The sequence below is a fragment of the Bombina bombina genome, chromosome 6 (assembly GCF_027579735.1).
Source record: "Bombina bombina isolate aBomBom1 chromosome 6, aBomBom1.pri, whole genome shotgun sequence".
NCBI lineage: Eukaryota > Metazoa > Chordata > Amphibia > Anura > Bombinatoridae > Bombina > Bombina bombina.
The window spans coordinates 866,784,416-866,801,479 of NC_069504.1; the positions used below are offsets into that span (position 1 = coordinate 866,784,416).

General features: G+C 37.9%; 1 protein-coding gene across 1 annotated transcript in view; it reads right to left on the minus strand.

Moving 5' to 3' along the window:
• The window catches only part of PLD2 (phospholipase D2), a 159,340-nt gene that overhangs the window by 45,160 nt on the left and 97,116 nt on the right, over window positions 1–17,064 (minus strand). The window contains exons 12-16 of the mRNA XM_053718329.1: window positions 15,552–15,630; window positions 12,153–12,263; window positions 5,808–5,978; window positions 5,388–5,511; window positions 4,977–5,095 (exon numbers count right to left, since the gene is read on the minus strand). Of these exons, the coding sequence (XP_053574304.1) occupies window positions 4,977–5,095; window positions 5,388–5,511; window positions 5,808–5,978; window positions 12,153–12,263; window positions 15,552–15,630 (604 nt within the window). The remainder of the gene's footprint in view (window positions 1–4,976; window positions 5,096–5,387; window positions 5,512–5,807; window positions 5,979–12,152; window positions 12,264–15,551; window positions 15,631–17,064) is intronic.

Sequence of the window (17,064 nt, forward strand, 5' to 3'; positions counted from 1 at the left end):
GAGAAGGTACCACATAGCATAACACTGAGAATATAAGATAATATGCAAGAACAAATAAACTCACATGCAGTAGAGCACTCATACAAAGTGCAAATGAAGCAGGCTGGATCTTTAGAGTTGCCGGACTAACTCTCCTCCCGTCACAGTGCAGGGAACCTTGTTAAGTACACTCGTCCGCCGCCACTTGTAGCCAGCATACAGAAGGCCAAGATATAGGTCCGGTACAGTGAACTGCTCAAAGGTAACTGGGTGGGTGCCCGTGACGGGAGCTCAGTCCGCTACAATCAAAGGAGGATCTGGCCTGCTTCATTTGCACTTTGTATGAGTGCTCTACTGCATGTGAGTGTATTTGTTCTTGCATATTATCTTATATCCTCACAGTGTTATGTTACACCTTCTCTACTTTTCAATAAAATTACTCTGAAGTGGATGACCTTACACTCGAGGAGAGCTGCCTGAGTGAACACCTTCTTTGAATATTGGACTATATCTGGACTCATTTTAGACTATATGCATGTTTAATGCACTATAGCATACAACACTCTGTTTTTATACTAGTTATATACTAGCTTGTTGTTAGCGCTCTTATTAACACTTTTGGTGTGTTATTTATCTATTTTTAATACAAAAAAGTAATTGCAAATGACAGCCCTTTCTGAGAGAAGGCTGCCAAATCAGACAAGGGAGGGGGTCCTGACTTAGGCTGGGCCAATTATGTGCAGAGTTTCAAAATTTTAAATTAGTAGGGGGCAAACTCATTGCACCCTCTAGGAACTCCAGACAATACCCCAACCTGTCAGGCTGGCATCTGATGATCATCACCCACATTAGCGGGAGAAAGGCAGCCTCCTGAAAAATGGACAGGTGAATCTGCCACCATGGGGCCTATCTATCAAGCTCCGAACGGAGCTTGACGGCCCGTGTTTCTGGTGAGTCTTCAGACTCGCCAGAAACACAAGTTATAGAACAGTGCACTTTGTGAGCTCTGAGCAGGCGGACAGGAATCGCCGGAATTCAACCCGATCGAGTATGATCGGGTTAAATGACACCACCCAACTGGCAGCCGATTGGCCACGAGTCTGCAGGGGGCGGCGTTACACCAGCAGCTCTTGTGAGCTGCTGGTGCAATGCTGAATACGGAGAGTCCTTAGCGATGTCTTGTGGACCTGATCCGCACGACATTTGTTAAATAGGCCCCCATGTCTTAAAGTCCAGTAGGATCTTTTGAGACAAATCCTTGTAATCTCCACCCCACAATTTTAACATCCTCAATAGGAGAGGTTGCAGATTTAACTGGGCAAAGGGAACTATATCTGAAGCCACTAACATGAGGGCTATCACTTCCATGCATTGAGCCACTGTAGAAAGGAAACTAAGTTTTGCAAGGTTTGTTTCCTTGTATAACTCTAAGGGCCATGATACCCAAATGTTGAAACACATGAAAGTGATGCAGCATATCTGTAAAAAGCGGACTAGAATATCACCTGAACATCTCTATGTAAAAAAGAAAGATATTTTACCTCAAAATGTCCTAGTATTCACAGTAAAGGACTTTAAGCAGCAAATCAGTATGTCTGTCCCGGGACAGGCAAGGGAGTGAGCCTCTTGCACACTCATGTTATTTCCATATTTAGTTTAAGGAAATCTCATGAGAGAGTTAAGTGAAATTTCATGAGATCACAGTAAAAGAGTTCATGACCTCAGCACTGTTGATGCTTATTGGCTGCAGTTCATTTCTTAAATATTTTTTTTACCTTTCCTGCAGCTGGACAGCAACTGAAGAACAACTTTTTACACAGGACTTACTCTGCTAAGCTGAGGAAATTGTGAGGTAAAATATCTTTTTTACATAGAGATGCTCATGTGATATTTTCCTGTCAGATTTTTACAGTTATACGGCATCAGTTTCAAGTGATTTAGCAAATGAGTATTATGTCCCTTTAGGTCTGTATAGTTCTCACACACACTATCTAGAAACTGAATTTATTTTAGACTCCAGGAAGCATACCCGAGTCTGAAAATATAAGGAGCTCTTTGGTAGGGTGATTTTCCAACCATGACTGGATAGCAGCAGAATAACCCTCTAGTGTGTTTTCGCTCATCAACTGGAGAGAAGGCGCCTGTACTAGAATGTTGTCTAGGTACGGATTTACAGTAATTCCTTTAGTTCACACCACAGACCTTTTGTAAAGACACTAGGTGCAGTTGCAGGACCAAATGGAGGTGCCATAAACCGATACCTGTCTAGGAAGGCAAACCTCAGAAATTTGACATTATCACTGTGAATATGAATAAATATGCATCTTTTAACATAATGGTACACATAAATTGACCCTCCTGTACTAAAGGAAGTAAGGCACCAATTACAAATTACCAAAGTTGGTATTTTCAGAAATTTAGAGCTTTGAGATCCATAATTTAGGCCCAAAAGTTCCTTCCTTCTTTGGAACAATTAACAGATTGGAGTAGAAATCCTGATTCTGTTCCATGACAGGAGCGGGAGTGATCACTCATCGCTTTCAGGTGTTTTACACAAACCAAAAAGGCTTTAGCCTTTGAAGGACCTCAAAGCACATAAGCAGTAGGAAGCCACCTTGAGGAGGTGTTTTTCGAAAGCCTATTCGGTAATGGGAAATTTTGTTTAACACCCAAGAATCTTGAACGGACTTCTCCCAGGCCTCCTGAAAAAGGTACAATCTGTTCCCTACCAGAATTTCATCTGGCTTGGGGCCACATCTTCATGCAGACTTAGAAGCAAGAGCGGACTTCTTGAACAAAATCTTCCCTTGTAAGGTAAGAAATAAAAGTGTGCAATTAGAAATCATGTCTGCAGACCATGACTTGAGCCATAAGGCTTGTCTTGCCAAAACAGCGATTGCAGCACTTTTTGCAGTGCAATGAGTGATTTCTACAGATGCATCACAAATAAAGTGGTTTGCAGTCCTGGCCATTTTTAAGCAATACTGAATTTCATCCAGGGATCTTCCTTCAGTGAAAAGGTCAGCCAGTTTGTCGCACTGTAGCACAGTAGCTGCTGCCATGCAAGCTACACTGACAGTCTAAACATAAAGCCCAAAATCTGGAAGAATCTTCGGTGAAAGCCTCCAAGCTTTCTGACTATAGGAATCTTGAAGGAGGTCCTATCTGCTAAAGGAATTGTAGTCCACATGGAATATTGCTACATCCAACTTTGGGATGGTTTCCCATACCTCCCATTTTACAGAGGTGAGCGGAAAAATTTTTAAATTTTAAGAGAGGGAACAAAGGTAATCCCAGGTTTGTTCCATTCCTTTGTAATCAAAACAGAAACTGAGTCAGGTAGACCATTTCTTATGTGTGCTATGTTAAAGATGTTATCATTTATAGAGTGCATATGCTCAAGTCTGAAATTAATGGACACATCTTCAGCAGTGGAGTCCTGAGTTTCTGAGAAATCTTCCCCAAAGCAAATTTCTGATTCCAACATTGGTTATGTCCCTATGAGCTAAACTTTGTGAAGGATCTGCACCTTGCAAATGCTTGCGCTGAACTGCTAAAAGAATGACTGCTACCAAATCAGTAATAGCAGGGTGGACATATGTTTTTAAAATTTAGGGGACAGTTCAGAAGAACTCCCTTGGGAATGGCCTGATGGGCAGTAAACACCTGACCACTGCGATACAGGTCTCAAATTAGATAGACTCAGTACATGTTGTGAATAGCTGAGCAGGGGGACACACCAAAAACATCCTTACCTAGCAAAACATAACATTGAAGAGGTTCAACTATCCCTGGATTGCCCTTCTAGGGGACATCATAATGGCAAGAGAACTGAGCTGCACCAGTGTGCTCCATTTATCAAGTACAGAATGGTAAAGATGGTAAATAGGAGCACAGAACACAATTGTAATGCACACAGAGATAACCCCAAGTAGGGAACACAATAAAAGATGGCACAATGCAAATCTGAAGTCCTATTTGGAATTTCAGAAAAACTGTACTGTCTCTTTAATGTTTTGTAAAAAATAGGTTTATTTAATAAATAAAATAATTGCTGCTGGGCTTGCAGGTTACAAAGGGTTAAAGACAGATTTGGTTAGGCTAGCTTACCCCTTCAAACTCTAGTAGACCATGACTACTTTAAAGATGGCCACTGATCTCTGAGGTAACTCAAGAGAAACAGGATAGAAAGGCAGGCTGCTTTGGAGCTACAATTTTTGCAAACATCCTGTCTAAAGTTTAGAGAACAAGGAGAGCCGCAGCTGACTGGACAGGAACACCGGTGTGTCCAAATATAAAGCACGGTAAACTAAAAGAAACAGAACCTAATTTTTAAAGATTTTGCAAAAGTGCTTGTGTTGTAGAAGTTATTTGGCGCATGTGTCTATGAACCCAAGCTATTTGAATCATGTGTACATGTCCATACTAATAGCTTGAGGGCAATAAAGGTGCATTGTACTTACCTGTCAGCACCTTCATTTACTGTGCTCACTTCAGGTGCAGAAGACTGCTTCCAGTAGATAGGCCCATCCGAGGTAGTGCAACAACGGTGCAAAGGATCTCACAAGGAACAGCATCTATAACCAAGGGGATTGGCAAATAGATCTGTTTTTCTCCTGGGAGGACTGCGTGTCACTCAAGGAACAGCACACTAGTAGAGGCTTGTGACATTTCCACACTGTGATAAGAGTTATCAGCCAAGCAGTGAAAAATCCATTCTACTCCACTGTCCTTTGTAAGAGATCTAGGGAGGAAATGGGTCTCACGATTGGTTAGCGAAAGCCTCTCAACGACGTGTGGATCAGCACTTCTGAATTTACCTCCCTCCTTGCTGGAGAAAGAGACATGACTGAGGGATTCTGAGCAAGGGGATGGAATAACAGCTCTAGTTCCTCCTAGTGCACTGGACTTTAATCCCACATTTCATGTATTATGGACCGTCTCACACACACACACACACACACACACACACTACAGTACACTGTTTCAATACCTACTTTGGTAAAATTCCAGCGCTGAATAAAGTGCCGTGATGCATCTCTAGCTGCCTTGCCATGAATTACTGCTCCTATATCTCTCCAAGGCATTCTGGGATTCTTCATTCTGTCAATGAAGTCTGAATTTACAAAGAAAATACAATTTAATTGGTCAATAGTCATCTTCATCTTTCTTGCATTTAAAATAGGTACATTTTTAAAAAGTTTTATCATTTACTATATTGTAACATTTATGATCAAAATCATAAACAATTTTTATGTTTTCATAGTCATATTTTAACTACATACTTGCCACCAATAGTGAATATTAACCATCAGCAAGAAAGTGCTTGATATCCAATAATGAATTATTAGGTGGTGAGACCTTTTAAAAGGCACAATGCAGTATTAATATTTTCTTCGCATACTTACCCTCAAATGGCTTGTCCAGCTCTACCCAGTCTTTGAAGATAAGGTTACTGTAATCTTTCCCCAGCCAACACTGGAGTTCACATGGTTCCTCTTCTTTTGAAATGTCACCTCCAGGAGATCCATTCTGCCGAGAGACAAACCATGGGGACAGCAGGATGCGACCTTACTGGGGCAGAGAGACAGGTAGCAAGAAGACTGATGGATAGAGAGAAAGAAGAGAGAAATCAGAGAAAAGATGTAGGGGGAGAATGAGGAATTAGTATATCAAGCAAAAGGTGTTATAAGTAGAGAGTATATAGAGAAGTGTTAAAGATGATAACAGAGCAATGAGAGAAATTTTAGAAAATATGAGGAGCAGGTACAGGGAGAGGTTAAATAGAGTTAATTGAGGAGTTGTAGTATGGAAATGGCCTGTTTTACCTGCTGCATGTGGCTTCCCACATCTGACAATCTGTAGTTGTGATCGTCCCAACGACCATAAGCCAAATCTAAACCACCAAGGAACACCACGGACTGGTCAATAGCAACCATCTTTTCATGATGAGCCCAGAGGAAGACTATGGAGGAAACATGATCTGGGTGGCGCATCACCTGTATTAATGAAGTCAGATAGAAGTTATTGATGCTGATACAGTTTGTATACATGTAAGCGTGAAAAACTGGATACAGAAAAAAAACTGCCCATTGCTGTCAACATGGATTCTTGGCTCTTAAGCAAATCACAAAAAAATTACAATTGCAGGTGTAAACTACAGGAAAAATAATGAAGTAATTTACACTGCATTTGTTTTTATTTTGTTTTTTTACAATGCTTAAAATATCTTATGAACAATTTGTTTAGCTTTATTGTTCCCTTAATGGACATAAACCCGAGATAACCACCCTTAATTTGCAATTGAGTAATTCCTCTTATCTCAGAAATGTAGAAGCAACTTGTAAGTGAAATCCCAGAATACAGACTAAGAAAATAAAACACACAATACAATTACCTCCTAACCACCATAACAAACAGATTCACCAAACTAAACATCTGAGCTGTGCACAATCCCTAGTGGCTACAATGATTTAATCACCAATAACAATTTTATCTGTATATAAGCAGAGTTCATTAAAAGAACCAAGTTCTGCAAACGCACCATCAGATTTTCAAATGGAAACGTCAGAGCATAACATTAGGGGGTGGCCAGAGTAGCCTTCCACAAGTGTTATTTCAAGGTAGTTATGAACGACTTACACTTCAGAAACATACATTAAGGAACAAAATAGCTTTATAATGGGATGGGTTAATGTGCTTAAAGTGTAATTTGTTTTGGTAGAACGAATAGTCCTGTGGACATTCATTTTGGACAATCTAATGTTTATAAGAAGGAAATCCATTAAAATTAAAAGGGACACTGAACCCAAAATTTTTCTTTTGTGATTCAGATAGAGCATGACATTTTAAGCAACTTTCTAATTTACCCCTATTGTCAAATGTTCTTTATTCTCTTGGTATCTTTATTTGAAATGCAAAAATGTAAGTTTAGATGCCGGCCCATTTTTGGTGAACAACCTAGGTTGTCCTTGCTGATTGGTGGATAAATTCATCCACCAATCAAAAACTGCTGTCCAGAGTCTGAACCAAGAAAAAAAGCTTAGATGCCTTCTTTTTCATATAAAGATAGCAAGAGAAAGAAGAAACATTGATAATAGGAATAAATTAGAAAGTTGCTTAAAATTGCATGCTCTATCTGAAACACGAAAGAAAAATTTTGGGTTCAGTGTCCCTTTAATCAAATGTTCTTTCTGGTTTTCAAACATTACTTTTGTTTTCAAATCTTCATAAGATAGAATATCCTCAATTGAAATTTTGAATGTAACATTCAAATTTGACAAATATTTTTCAGAAGTTCAATAGTTCATGTGGTAGGAAATTTCTTAAAATGATACGATAATAGATACATATATATGGATTCAAATTTTTCTGTTTTGAACATAAAGGGTATAATTCAAATATTACATTTAAAGAGAGCATTAGAAATACTATTACAAATATATAAATTCGAATTTGAATATTGCATAATTCAAATCAACTATTACATTATATATATATGTTAGATTGTTGTACAAACATTCGAAATACGAAATTGAACAAACATATATATAGTTTTTCAAATATTGCAAAACAATCGCTCATCCCTACAACTGTGTAAGATAATTAAAATTTGCTGTTCCTTTACCCCTATTCAAAAACAGATTTACTGCCTCATTTACAGGTAAGCTGGTAAACATTAACAATGGCATATTGATATATGCAGTATGTACAAACAAGTAGATGTATAATATGCTAACTTTTCAGTAATGAGTTATGTTAAAGAGTTTGGATGTATTAAAAAAAAAAGGGGGGGGGGTCGTCAGTGATAGCTCATAAAGGTAATACTTTAGCAGACCCAAAAAAAAAAAAATCCAATAACCATCATATATAAATGTCAGTGCATAACTAATTTCTTGCCGTGTTTTTTTTTTTTTTTAAATCCAAGATAAATATCCACACATAGCATGTTCTGGAAATAGTTTTGCACTAACCCGTTGCTAATTTACTAATTTATACCATCTGCTCATCCAAAATTAGTTTACAAGCCTTTATAGCCAAGTTTCTTAGAAAGCTACATTTAAACTGACATACATCACCAGTGACGTGAGGAGCAGGACTACAGAAGGAGTATTTGCAGAATAGCAATTAGAGCACTGAACAATCCGTGGACATCTTCATAAAATACTTTGCGTTGGAATCATGTTAATAGCCCTGTGTGACTATATACAGTGGGTGTTATTAATCAATAACTCCTGTATTTGTCAAGTGCTGGTTTAGCCTTACAACCTTATATCAGGCATGACATAAAAGTAGAGTTAATTGTGTGAAAAATTGGATTACATTGCTGCCACAATTGATACATTTTAAGAAACACTTTGCTATAGTGTTTGCCATTGAAAGCTGAGCGCAACATCTTAAAGAGATACTAAACCCCAATTTTTTCTTTCATGATTCAGATAGAGCATGCAATTTTCAGCACCATTCTAATTTACTCCTATTATCAATTTTATTAAAAAAAGCAAGAATCTAAGCCAATGACCTGGCCCCATTTTTGGTTCAGCACCCTGATTAGCGTTTGCTGATTGGTGGCTATACGTAGCCCCCAATCAGCAAGTGAAACCCAGGTGCTCAACCAAAAATGGGCCGGCTCCTAAGTTAACATTCTTGCTTTTCTAATAAAGATAGAAGAAAAAATTGATAATAGGAGCAAATTAGAAAGTTGCTTAAAATTGCGTGCAATTTGGGTTTAGTATCCCTTTAAAATCGGGAAGGCAAAGAAAACAGGGCTTATTACAGATCTGAAACATGTGATAAATTAGCACGTTTGTTTACCTTTATATCATATTTAAGCCCTTATTGTTATAGCTGTAGATTCCATACCCATTCCAGCTGAACAGATCCAATCTATACAAGCCTCACCACCAGTAATGGTTTCTTGTTCATTATGGTATAAACAGACAATTATAACTTAGTCCAGCTCTAACTGCATTAATGCAGCTATCCTAAGAATGCGACATTCAGAAACACTCGTGTGGCTTGGTATCAAATGGATCTTCTTTAAATGGGACACTAAACCCAAATATAGTATTTAATGATTCAGATAGAGCCATGCAATTTTAAGCAATTTTCTAATTTACTCCTATTATCAATTTTTCTTTGTTCTCTTGCTATCTTTATTTAAAAAGCAGGAATGTAAAGCTTAAGAGTCGGCCCATTTTTTTGTTTAGAACCTGGGTTATGCTTGCTTATTGGTTTGCTAAATATAGCCACCAATATGCAAGCGCTATCCAGGGTGCTGAACCAAAATGGGCTGGCTTCTAAGCTTTAAATTCCTTCTTTTTAAAACAAAGATAGCAAGATTATGAAGAAAATTTGATAGGAGTAAATAAGAAAGTTGCATGCTCTATCTGAATCAAATTTGGGTTTAGTATCCCTTTAAGTTCCAAACCCTACCTTACCGTTTAGGGTAGTCCATTGCCAGTTTCCATTTCCAGAACTAGCATGATGGAGGATTATACAGCTATCAAGAAGTTAGAACAATAAAAAGGATTGTATCCCTTAAGTTTGTTAATTTTGCCAATATACTTTGTTATAAATGCTTTCCTACAGGAAATAAGAAACCGCAAGCTTGTCCTTTAAAAGTGCATCAACAGCACTATGATGAATAACCCCTTTTGTGTAAAAATGTGTTGAATCTTCTTAAAAGGGATAATGAACCCAATTTTTTTCTTTCAAGATTCCGATAGAGCATGCAATTTTAAGCAACTGTCGAATTTACTCCTATTGTCATTTTTTCTTTGTTCTCTTGGTATCTTTATTTGGAAAAGCAGGAATGTAAGCTTACGAGACGGCCCATTTTTGCTTCAGCACCTGGGATAGTGCTTGGTGGCTACATTTACTTTCATGTGGTACGATGGGAAAATTCTGCATGATAGAGAGATATCGATAGAGATATATAGAAAGTATCTCACAAAAGTGAGTACACCCCTCACATTTTTTTAAATATTTTATTATATCTTTTCATGCGACACTGAAGAAATGACACTTTGCTACAATGTAAAGTAGTGAGTGTACAGCCTTTTTAACAGTGTAAATTTGCTGTCCCCTCAAAATAATTCAACACACAGCCATTAATGTCTAAACCGTTGGCAACAAAAGTAAATACACCCCTAAGTGGAAATTGGGCCCTAAGTGTCAATATTTTGTGTGGCCACCATACGCTTTTCCAGCACTGCCTTAACCCTCTTGGGGATGGAGTTCACCAGAGCTTCACAGGTTGCCACTGGAGTCCCCTTCCACTCCTCCAAGATGACATCACAGAACTGGTGGATGTTAGAGACCTTGCGCTCCCCCACCTTCCATTTGAGGATGTCCCACAGATACTCAATAGGGTTTAGGTCTGGAGACATGCTTGGCCAGTCTATCACCTTTACCTTCAGCTACTTTATCAAGGCAGTGGTCATCTTGGAGGTGTGTTTAGGGTAGTTATATTGAAATACTGCCCTACGGGCCAGTCTCTGAAAGGAGGGAATCAGGCTCTGCTTCAGTATGTCACAGTACATGTTGGCATTCATGGTTCCTTTAATGAACTGTAGCTCCCCAGTGCCGGCAGCACTCATGCAGGTCCAGACCATGGCACTCCCACCACCATGCTTGACTGTAGGCAAGACACACTTGTATTTGTACTCCTCACGTGGTTGCCGCCACACAGGCTTGACACAATCTGAACCAAATAAGTTTATCTTGGTCTCATCGGACCACAGGACATGGTTCCAGTAATCCATGTCCCTTAGTCTGCTGGTCTTCAACAAACTGACTGTGGGCTTTCTTGTGCATCATCTTTAGAAGAGTCTTCCTTCTAGGACGACAGCCATGCAGACCAATTTGATGCAGTGTGCAGCATATGATCTGAGCACTGACAGGCTGACCCCCCCACCCCTTCAACCATTGCAGCAATGCTGGCAGCACTCATACATCTATTTCCCAAAGACAACCTCTGGATATGACGCTGAGCATGTGCACTCAACTTCTTTGGTCGATCATGGCGAGGCCTATTTCGAGTGGAACCTGTCGTGTGAAACTGCTGTATGGTCTTGCATACCATGCTGCAGCTCAGTTTCAGGGTCTTGGCAATCTTCTTATAGCCTAGGTCATCTTTATGTAGAGCAACAATTCTTTTTTTTTTAGATCCTCAGAGAGTTCTTTGCCATGAGGTGCCATGTTGAACTTCCAGTGACCAGTATGAGAGAGTGTGAGACCGATAACACCACATTTAACACACCTGCTCCCCATTCACACCTGAGACATTGTAATTATAATGAGTCACATGACACCGGGGAGGGAAAATGGCTAATTAGGCCCAATTTGGACATTTTTACTTAGGGGTGTACTCACTTTTGTTGCCAACGGTTTAGACATTAATGGCTGTATGTTAGGTTATTTTGAGGGGACAGCAAATTTACACTGTTATACAGGCTGTACACTCACTACTTTACATTGTAGCAAAGTAGTGTTGTCACATGAAAAGATATAATAAAATATTTACAAAAATGTGAGGGGTGTACTCACTTTTGTGAGATAGTGTGTGTGTGTGTGTGAGTGTGAGTGAGTGTGAGTGAGAGAGAGAGAGAGAGTGAGAGTATTACTTGCTTCAACAAGAATGTATGAAATGGGAGTAGATTCTTTTAGCCCAAATCATCTGCCAAGTGGTAACTAGGCCATAGAACAAGCCACTGAGCTGTTCATTACTGGAGACTGCTTCTCTTTCTGTATGAATTTGTATAGATTTTAACAATTGTGCTTTGTTCCACGCTCCCTTAAGATGCCAAAAACTAATTAAAAATGCTGCAAAGTGCCTAAAACAGTTATGTGATTTGTAACATTTTCAGGTTAGAGAACTTGTGTTTTGGTCTTCTAGGGAACGTGGGACAAGCACAAGTGTTATATAAAACCAAAAGGTGTTCTATTAAAGGCAATGAAAAGTTTTTTTTTTTTTTTTTTTCTTTGTTGCATCTCAAACAGACTTGACATCCATAGACAATATTATCTTATTGGGAGCACCTGGTGAGAGTTCATGTAGGAAATCCTGATTCAGTAAAATGGTGTACAAAAATATATATATGTAAAATTAGTTTGAGCGACATAACAGGATAGCATCTGCATAGTGATTAAAAACACGAAGAAACTCTCACCTTGATGTTCGGATGCAGCAGCATTAACGCTCTCTTACTGTAGCCGCTATTAATTCCTAATGCCATTTCCATCTCTTTAAACAGAAGGATGCAAACCCGTACTCCAGCTTCCTAGAATACAGAAGGCAAATGGTTAAACCTAACACTGGCTCCATATCATATACTAATCCCAGCTATAACAAACCCACAAAACCATGTACTAATATAATCTGCACATACATACAGCATAATAGAATAATCACAGAATAAGAAACATCCTATCCTAGCACCAGCGCTGCACATAGCTGCAATATACATGCACTAGTAATAGCTCTGGGGATCATTTAATGTTTTCAAGGTTGTAGAAAACAATCACTGTCTGACAATACCCATAAGGCATTTGTGTTATAGGGACACTAAACACCTTGTAATTATAATTGATTTTACAATAACCAAGCTGCACTCACCACTTGACTTCTATGAATTTGTTAAAGCCAATTGGGGAAATATATGTAGCAGTGTTAGAAAAGGAAATGCATAGTAGACTTCAAGGCTGAGGATTAGAAAATCCACAGAGTTTTCCGAGATAAAAATCACATGAAAAAGGGTCAACGTAAATAAAATATATTGCAAAGTTGTTTTACTAAACACAAACATTTTATAGAAACATCTCAAGGTGTTTACTTTCCCTTTAATTACTAATTTATATACACACACTTATTCTTTTCTTATGTTTAGAAAACAGATTAATGTATGTATAGAACAGGGATTAGCCCCTATGTCTAGCAGACAACAGTGTCTGCTAGGACACTGTTCCACATTTAAAGGGACATGGAACCCAATTGATTTTCTTTCATGATTCAGACAGAAAATAAAAAAAATTTTTTAAAAAAAGTGTCCAATTTTCTTCTGGTTTTAAAATTGATTTGTTCCCTTGTTATTCTTTGTTGAAGAGATACCTAGAGAGGTAGCGTGCACATGTCTGGACCACTACAAGACAGGAAATAGTGCTGCCATCTATTGCTCATGTATAACATTGTTGCCCAACTGCTGCAAAATAGACACTCATGATCTTACCTTCCTGATTTTCAACAAAGGATAACAAGAAAACCAAGAAATTTTGATACTAGAAGAACAATGAAAATTTGTTTAAAATTCTATGTTCTATCTGAATCATGAAAGACATATTTTGGGTTTAATGTCCCTTAAGCATTCTGCCTGCATCCCGCACAAACCCAATAGCTGCACATATAGCTTGCTCTATAGATCAGGTACTCATCTAAGCTTCACAAATATAATGTGTTGCATTAATCTAAGATAGCAACACACAGCATCTTATTCTACATTCTATAATATATAGTCGCTGTGCTTGTAATAAAATCAGCTCTATGTCTGTGCAACCCACTGATTTCAGGGGTGCAAATGATACATTCTGTGTTTAAAGGAGCATATTTGTCAACATTTGAATGTGCATGTACCAGAGTAAGATCTATGGCTGTTTCAAGAGCATATGTAAATATGCAACCTCATTTAATCACTGGACCTAATCAGACAATTGTGTGATGTATTGGGTCTGCCATGCCTCACTTTACATCATACAAGCCTCCATTTTAATTTATAAAATCATAAATCAGTTAAACTAGCAGTGCATTAAATTAGCCTTTCACAACCAGACAGTGAAATAAGAGGCGGCCTACAAGTTCTTAGAAATCAGCCTATGAGCCTGCCTGGTTTTAGCCTTTAACAGGGAATACCAAGCGAACATAGCAAATGTGATGATAAAAGTAAATTGTAAATTATTTTGAATTCCATGCCTTTTCTAAATCATTAAAGTTCAATTTTATTGACCCTTAAAAAAGAAACATAAATTACCCTGTATTTTCCAATTCCCCCTGCAAAAAGCCCTTTTAAGGGCTACTGGTAGTTTATTATTAGAGAAGGGGGTGTTTTTATTTGGGGGGTCTTTTTTATTTTAATAGGGATTAGGTTTAACTTTGTTAAATTTGGTAATTTGATTTTTTTATTTTCTGTAATGTTAGCTTTTTTTATTTTTTGTAACTTTAGAATGTATTAGTTTAGGCAATTTGGGTTTATTTAATAGGGTGTTAGGCTAGGGGTTGTTAGGTTAGTGTACTGTACTTAGTTATTTAAATAGTTATTTGTGCTGTGGGTTTTGTCGGTTTAAAGGGTTAATAAGTTAAATAGGTTTATTGTGATGTAGGGGTTTAGGGGTTAATAGGTTAAATAGGTTTATTGCAATGTGGGGGATTTGCGGTATAGGGGTTAATAAGTTAAATAGGTTTATTGCGATGTAGGGGTTTTGAGATGTGGGGGGTTGCGGTTTAGGGTTTAATAGGGTAAATAGGTTTATTGTGATGTGGGGGTTTTGTGGTTTAGGGGTTTAGGGGTTAATAGGGTAAATAGGTTTATTGCGATGTAAGCATTTTGCGTTTTAGGGGTTAATAGGGTAATTAGGTTTATTGCGATGTGGGGGTTTTGTGGTTTAGGGGTTAATAGGGTAAATAGGTTTGTTGTGATGTAGTCATTTTGCGGTTTAGGGGTTAATAGTGTAAATAGGTTTATTGCGATGTGAGGGTTTTGTGGTTTAGGGGTTAATAGGGTAATTAGGTGTATTGCGATGTGGGTGGGTTATGGGGTTATTCATTTTAGTTTTTCTTGCAATTTTTTGTGGATGGCGGAAATATAGGTAAAGAACTGTTAGGTTTATTATTGGGAGGCGGATCAATCTACACATTTATACAGTCACAATGCATAGTGACTGTATCAATAATGTAGACACTGACATTTTTATTAATGCTTATTTTTTCTGTGTCAGTGTCTACATTATTGATACAGTAACTATGCATTGATACAGTATAAATTATGTGTGGGCGGAGTTACGGAAATTGGCAATCGCAACTTCTGAAAATATTTTACGGGGATAGGAATGAACATATACGTCAGTGTCAATCAAACACTGCATGTTTGTGGAAAGCCACGCCTCTCGCTCGCAGCAAATCTGTAGTTTAAAAAATTAATTAGACCTCTGGGCAGGCTTATCGACAGATTATATATATATATATATATATATTTACATATATATATTTACATATATATATTTACATGTGACCAAGGCCTTCGTGTGAGGCCGAAACCTTATGTTTTGATACATTAAAGGTGATTATACAAATCTCTTCGTGCTGGCTCAATTGTTGATACATAAGGATATACACCGGATCCTGGTCTTTAGCTATTTTTATTTCTGGATATTCATGGGCCGTGCACAGAGTGGTTGTTTATGCTGGTGATTGCTGATCTCTTTGTACACACACACATACATAAACAAACACACACTTATTTATTTTATTCTAATAGTACATTTTGAGTTTATGGTCTACCTAATCAGTAGTCAGTACTCACCGCTTTGTGTTTCAAGATAATATCTAGCCTCCAGTCGTCATTGTATGCAGGACGCTTAAGATGCAACTCTGGGCTGAGCCTACAAAGAGAAAAGAAACATGTGCAGCAATTCGAAACTATAATTAAAATGAACATAAATTATACTCAATTTGGCAAATGCAACCCTTTTCCTTAAAAGTGACTGTATACACCTTGTAATTAGAAGTTGTTCATTAATAGCCAGACTCCACCACCATTTGCCTTATTTGAAGGAGCCAATACAGTAGACACCGTAAGACAGTCATTTTGTTTACTAAACAATTAAGATTTTACTGTTTATTATCTTATTATTTTCTCTGCTTAAAGAACATTCTAGGGCAAAAAAATAATGCTTTCATTTGTAAGAGATTGCAATTTTTGCATGGTCAATGCTGCAACTCTGTGTTTAACCCCTGCAAAGTTGTGCTTGTCTGTAGAAGCAAACAGCTGGTGATCCAATCAGCAGAGGCAATTGCACAACACCCCCCCCCCCCCCACCACCACCACCACTTTATTACAAGCCGTGTTCAACTCAGCAATCACAGCAGTTTTGACTTAATTAACACATAACTAAACAGTTGCAGCATCAATAGTACAAAAACTTTGTGGGCTGACACAGAGCATGTCATTTTTGCACTAGAATGTGACTTTAAGCCAGATAGGAGCAGATACTGTACGTGGTTGTATTTAGCTTGTGAAGTCTGCATTGTGCACCTCCAGTTCTCAGAATTTGAAAACTCTTAAAGGGACACTGTACCCAAAAATTTAATTTCGTGATTCAGATTGAGCATTAAATTTTAAGCAAATTTCGAATTTACTCCTATTATCAAATTTTCTTCATTCTTTTGGTATCTTTATTTGAAATGCAAGAATGTAAGTTTAGATGTCGGCCCATTTTTGGTGAACAACCTGGGTTGTCCTTGATGATTGGTGGATAAATTCATCCACCAATATAAAAGTGCTGTCCAGAGTACTGAAACCAAAAAAAAGCTTAGATGCCTTCTCTTTCAAATAATGATAGCAAGAGAACGAAGAAAAATTGATAATAGGAGTAAATTAGAAAATTGCATGCTCTTTCTGAATTACAAATGAACAAATTTGGGTTCAGTGTTTCTTTAATGTTCATATTAAAAGGATCACATTTAACCCTTGTTAAACACATAGTTTAAGTACCAGGAACTGCTGGTCTCAAGCGGAAGCTACCACTGATCAGCAGCCCTAGTTGCACAGCTCAGTCATGTGACTAGTTCTGTTGTCTGGATCAGCTACAGTTTTTGATTGGGATCAGTTGTTGTCTGCGGCTCCCGAATAGTAGTTTAACTAGGTGTTTAGCCTCTTTGTGGGTTAAACACATAGCATCACATGGTCACTAGTGATAAAAAAAGAGACATGCTCTAATTAGAGAATGAATGTTTTCACTATAATTGCCCTTTAAATGACAAGAAGAGGGGGTAAAAGTATATAGCAAGATGTGTAGTTGCGTGGTTAAAAAATA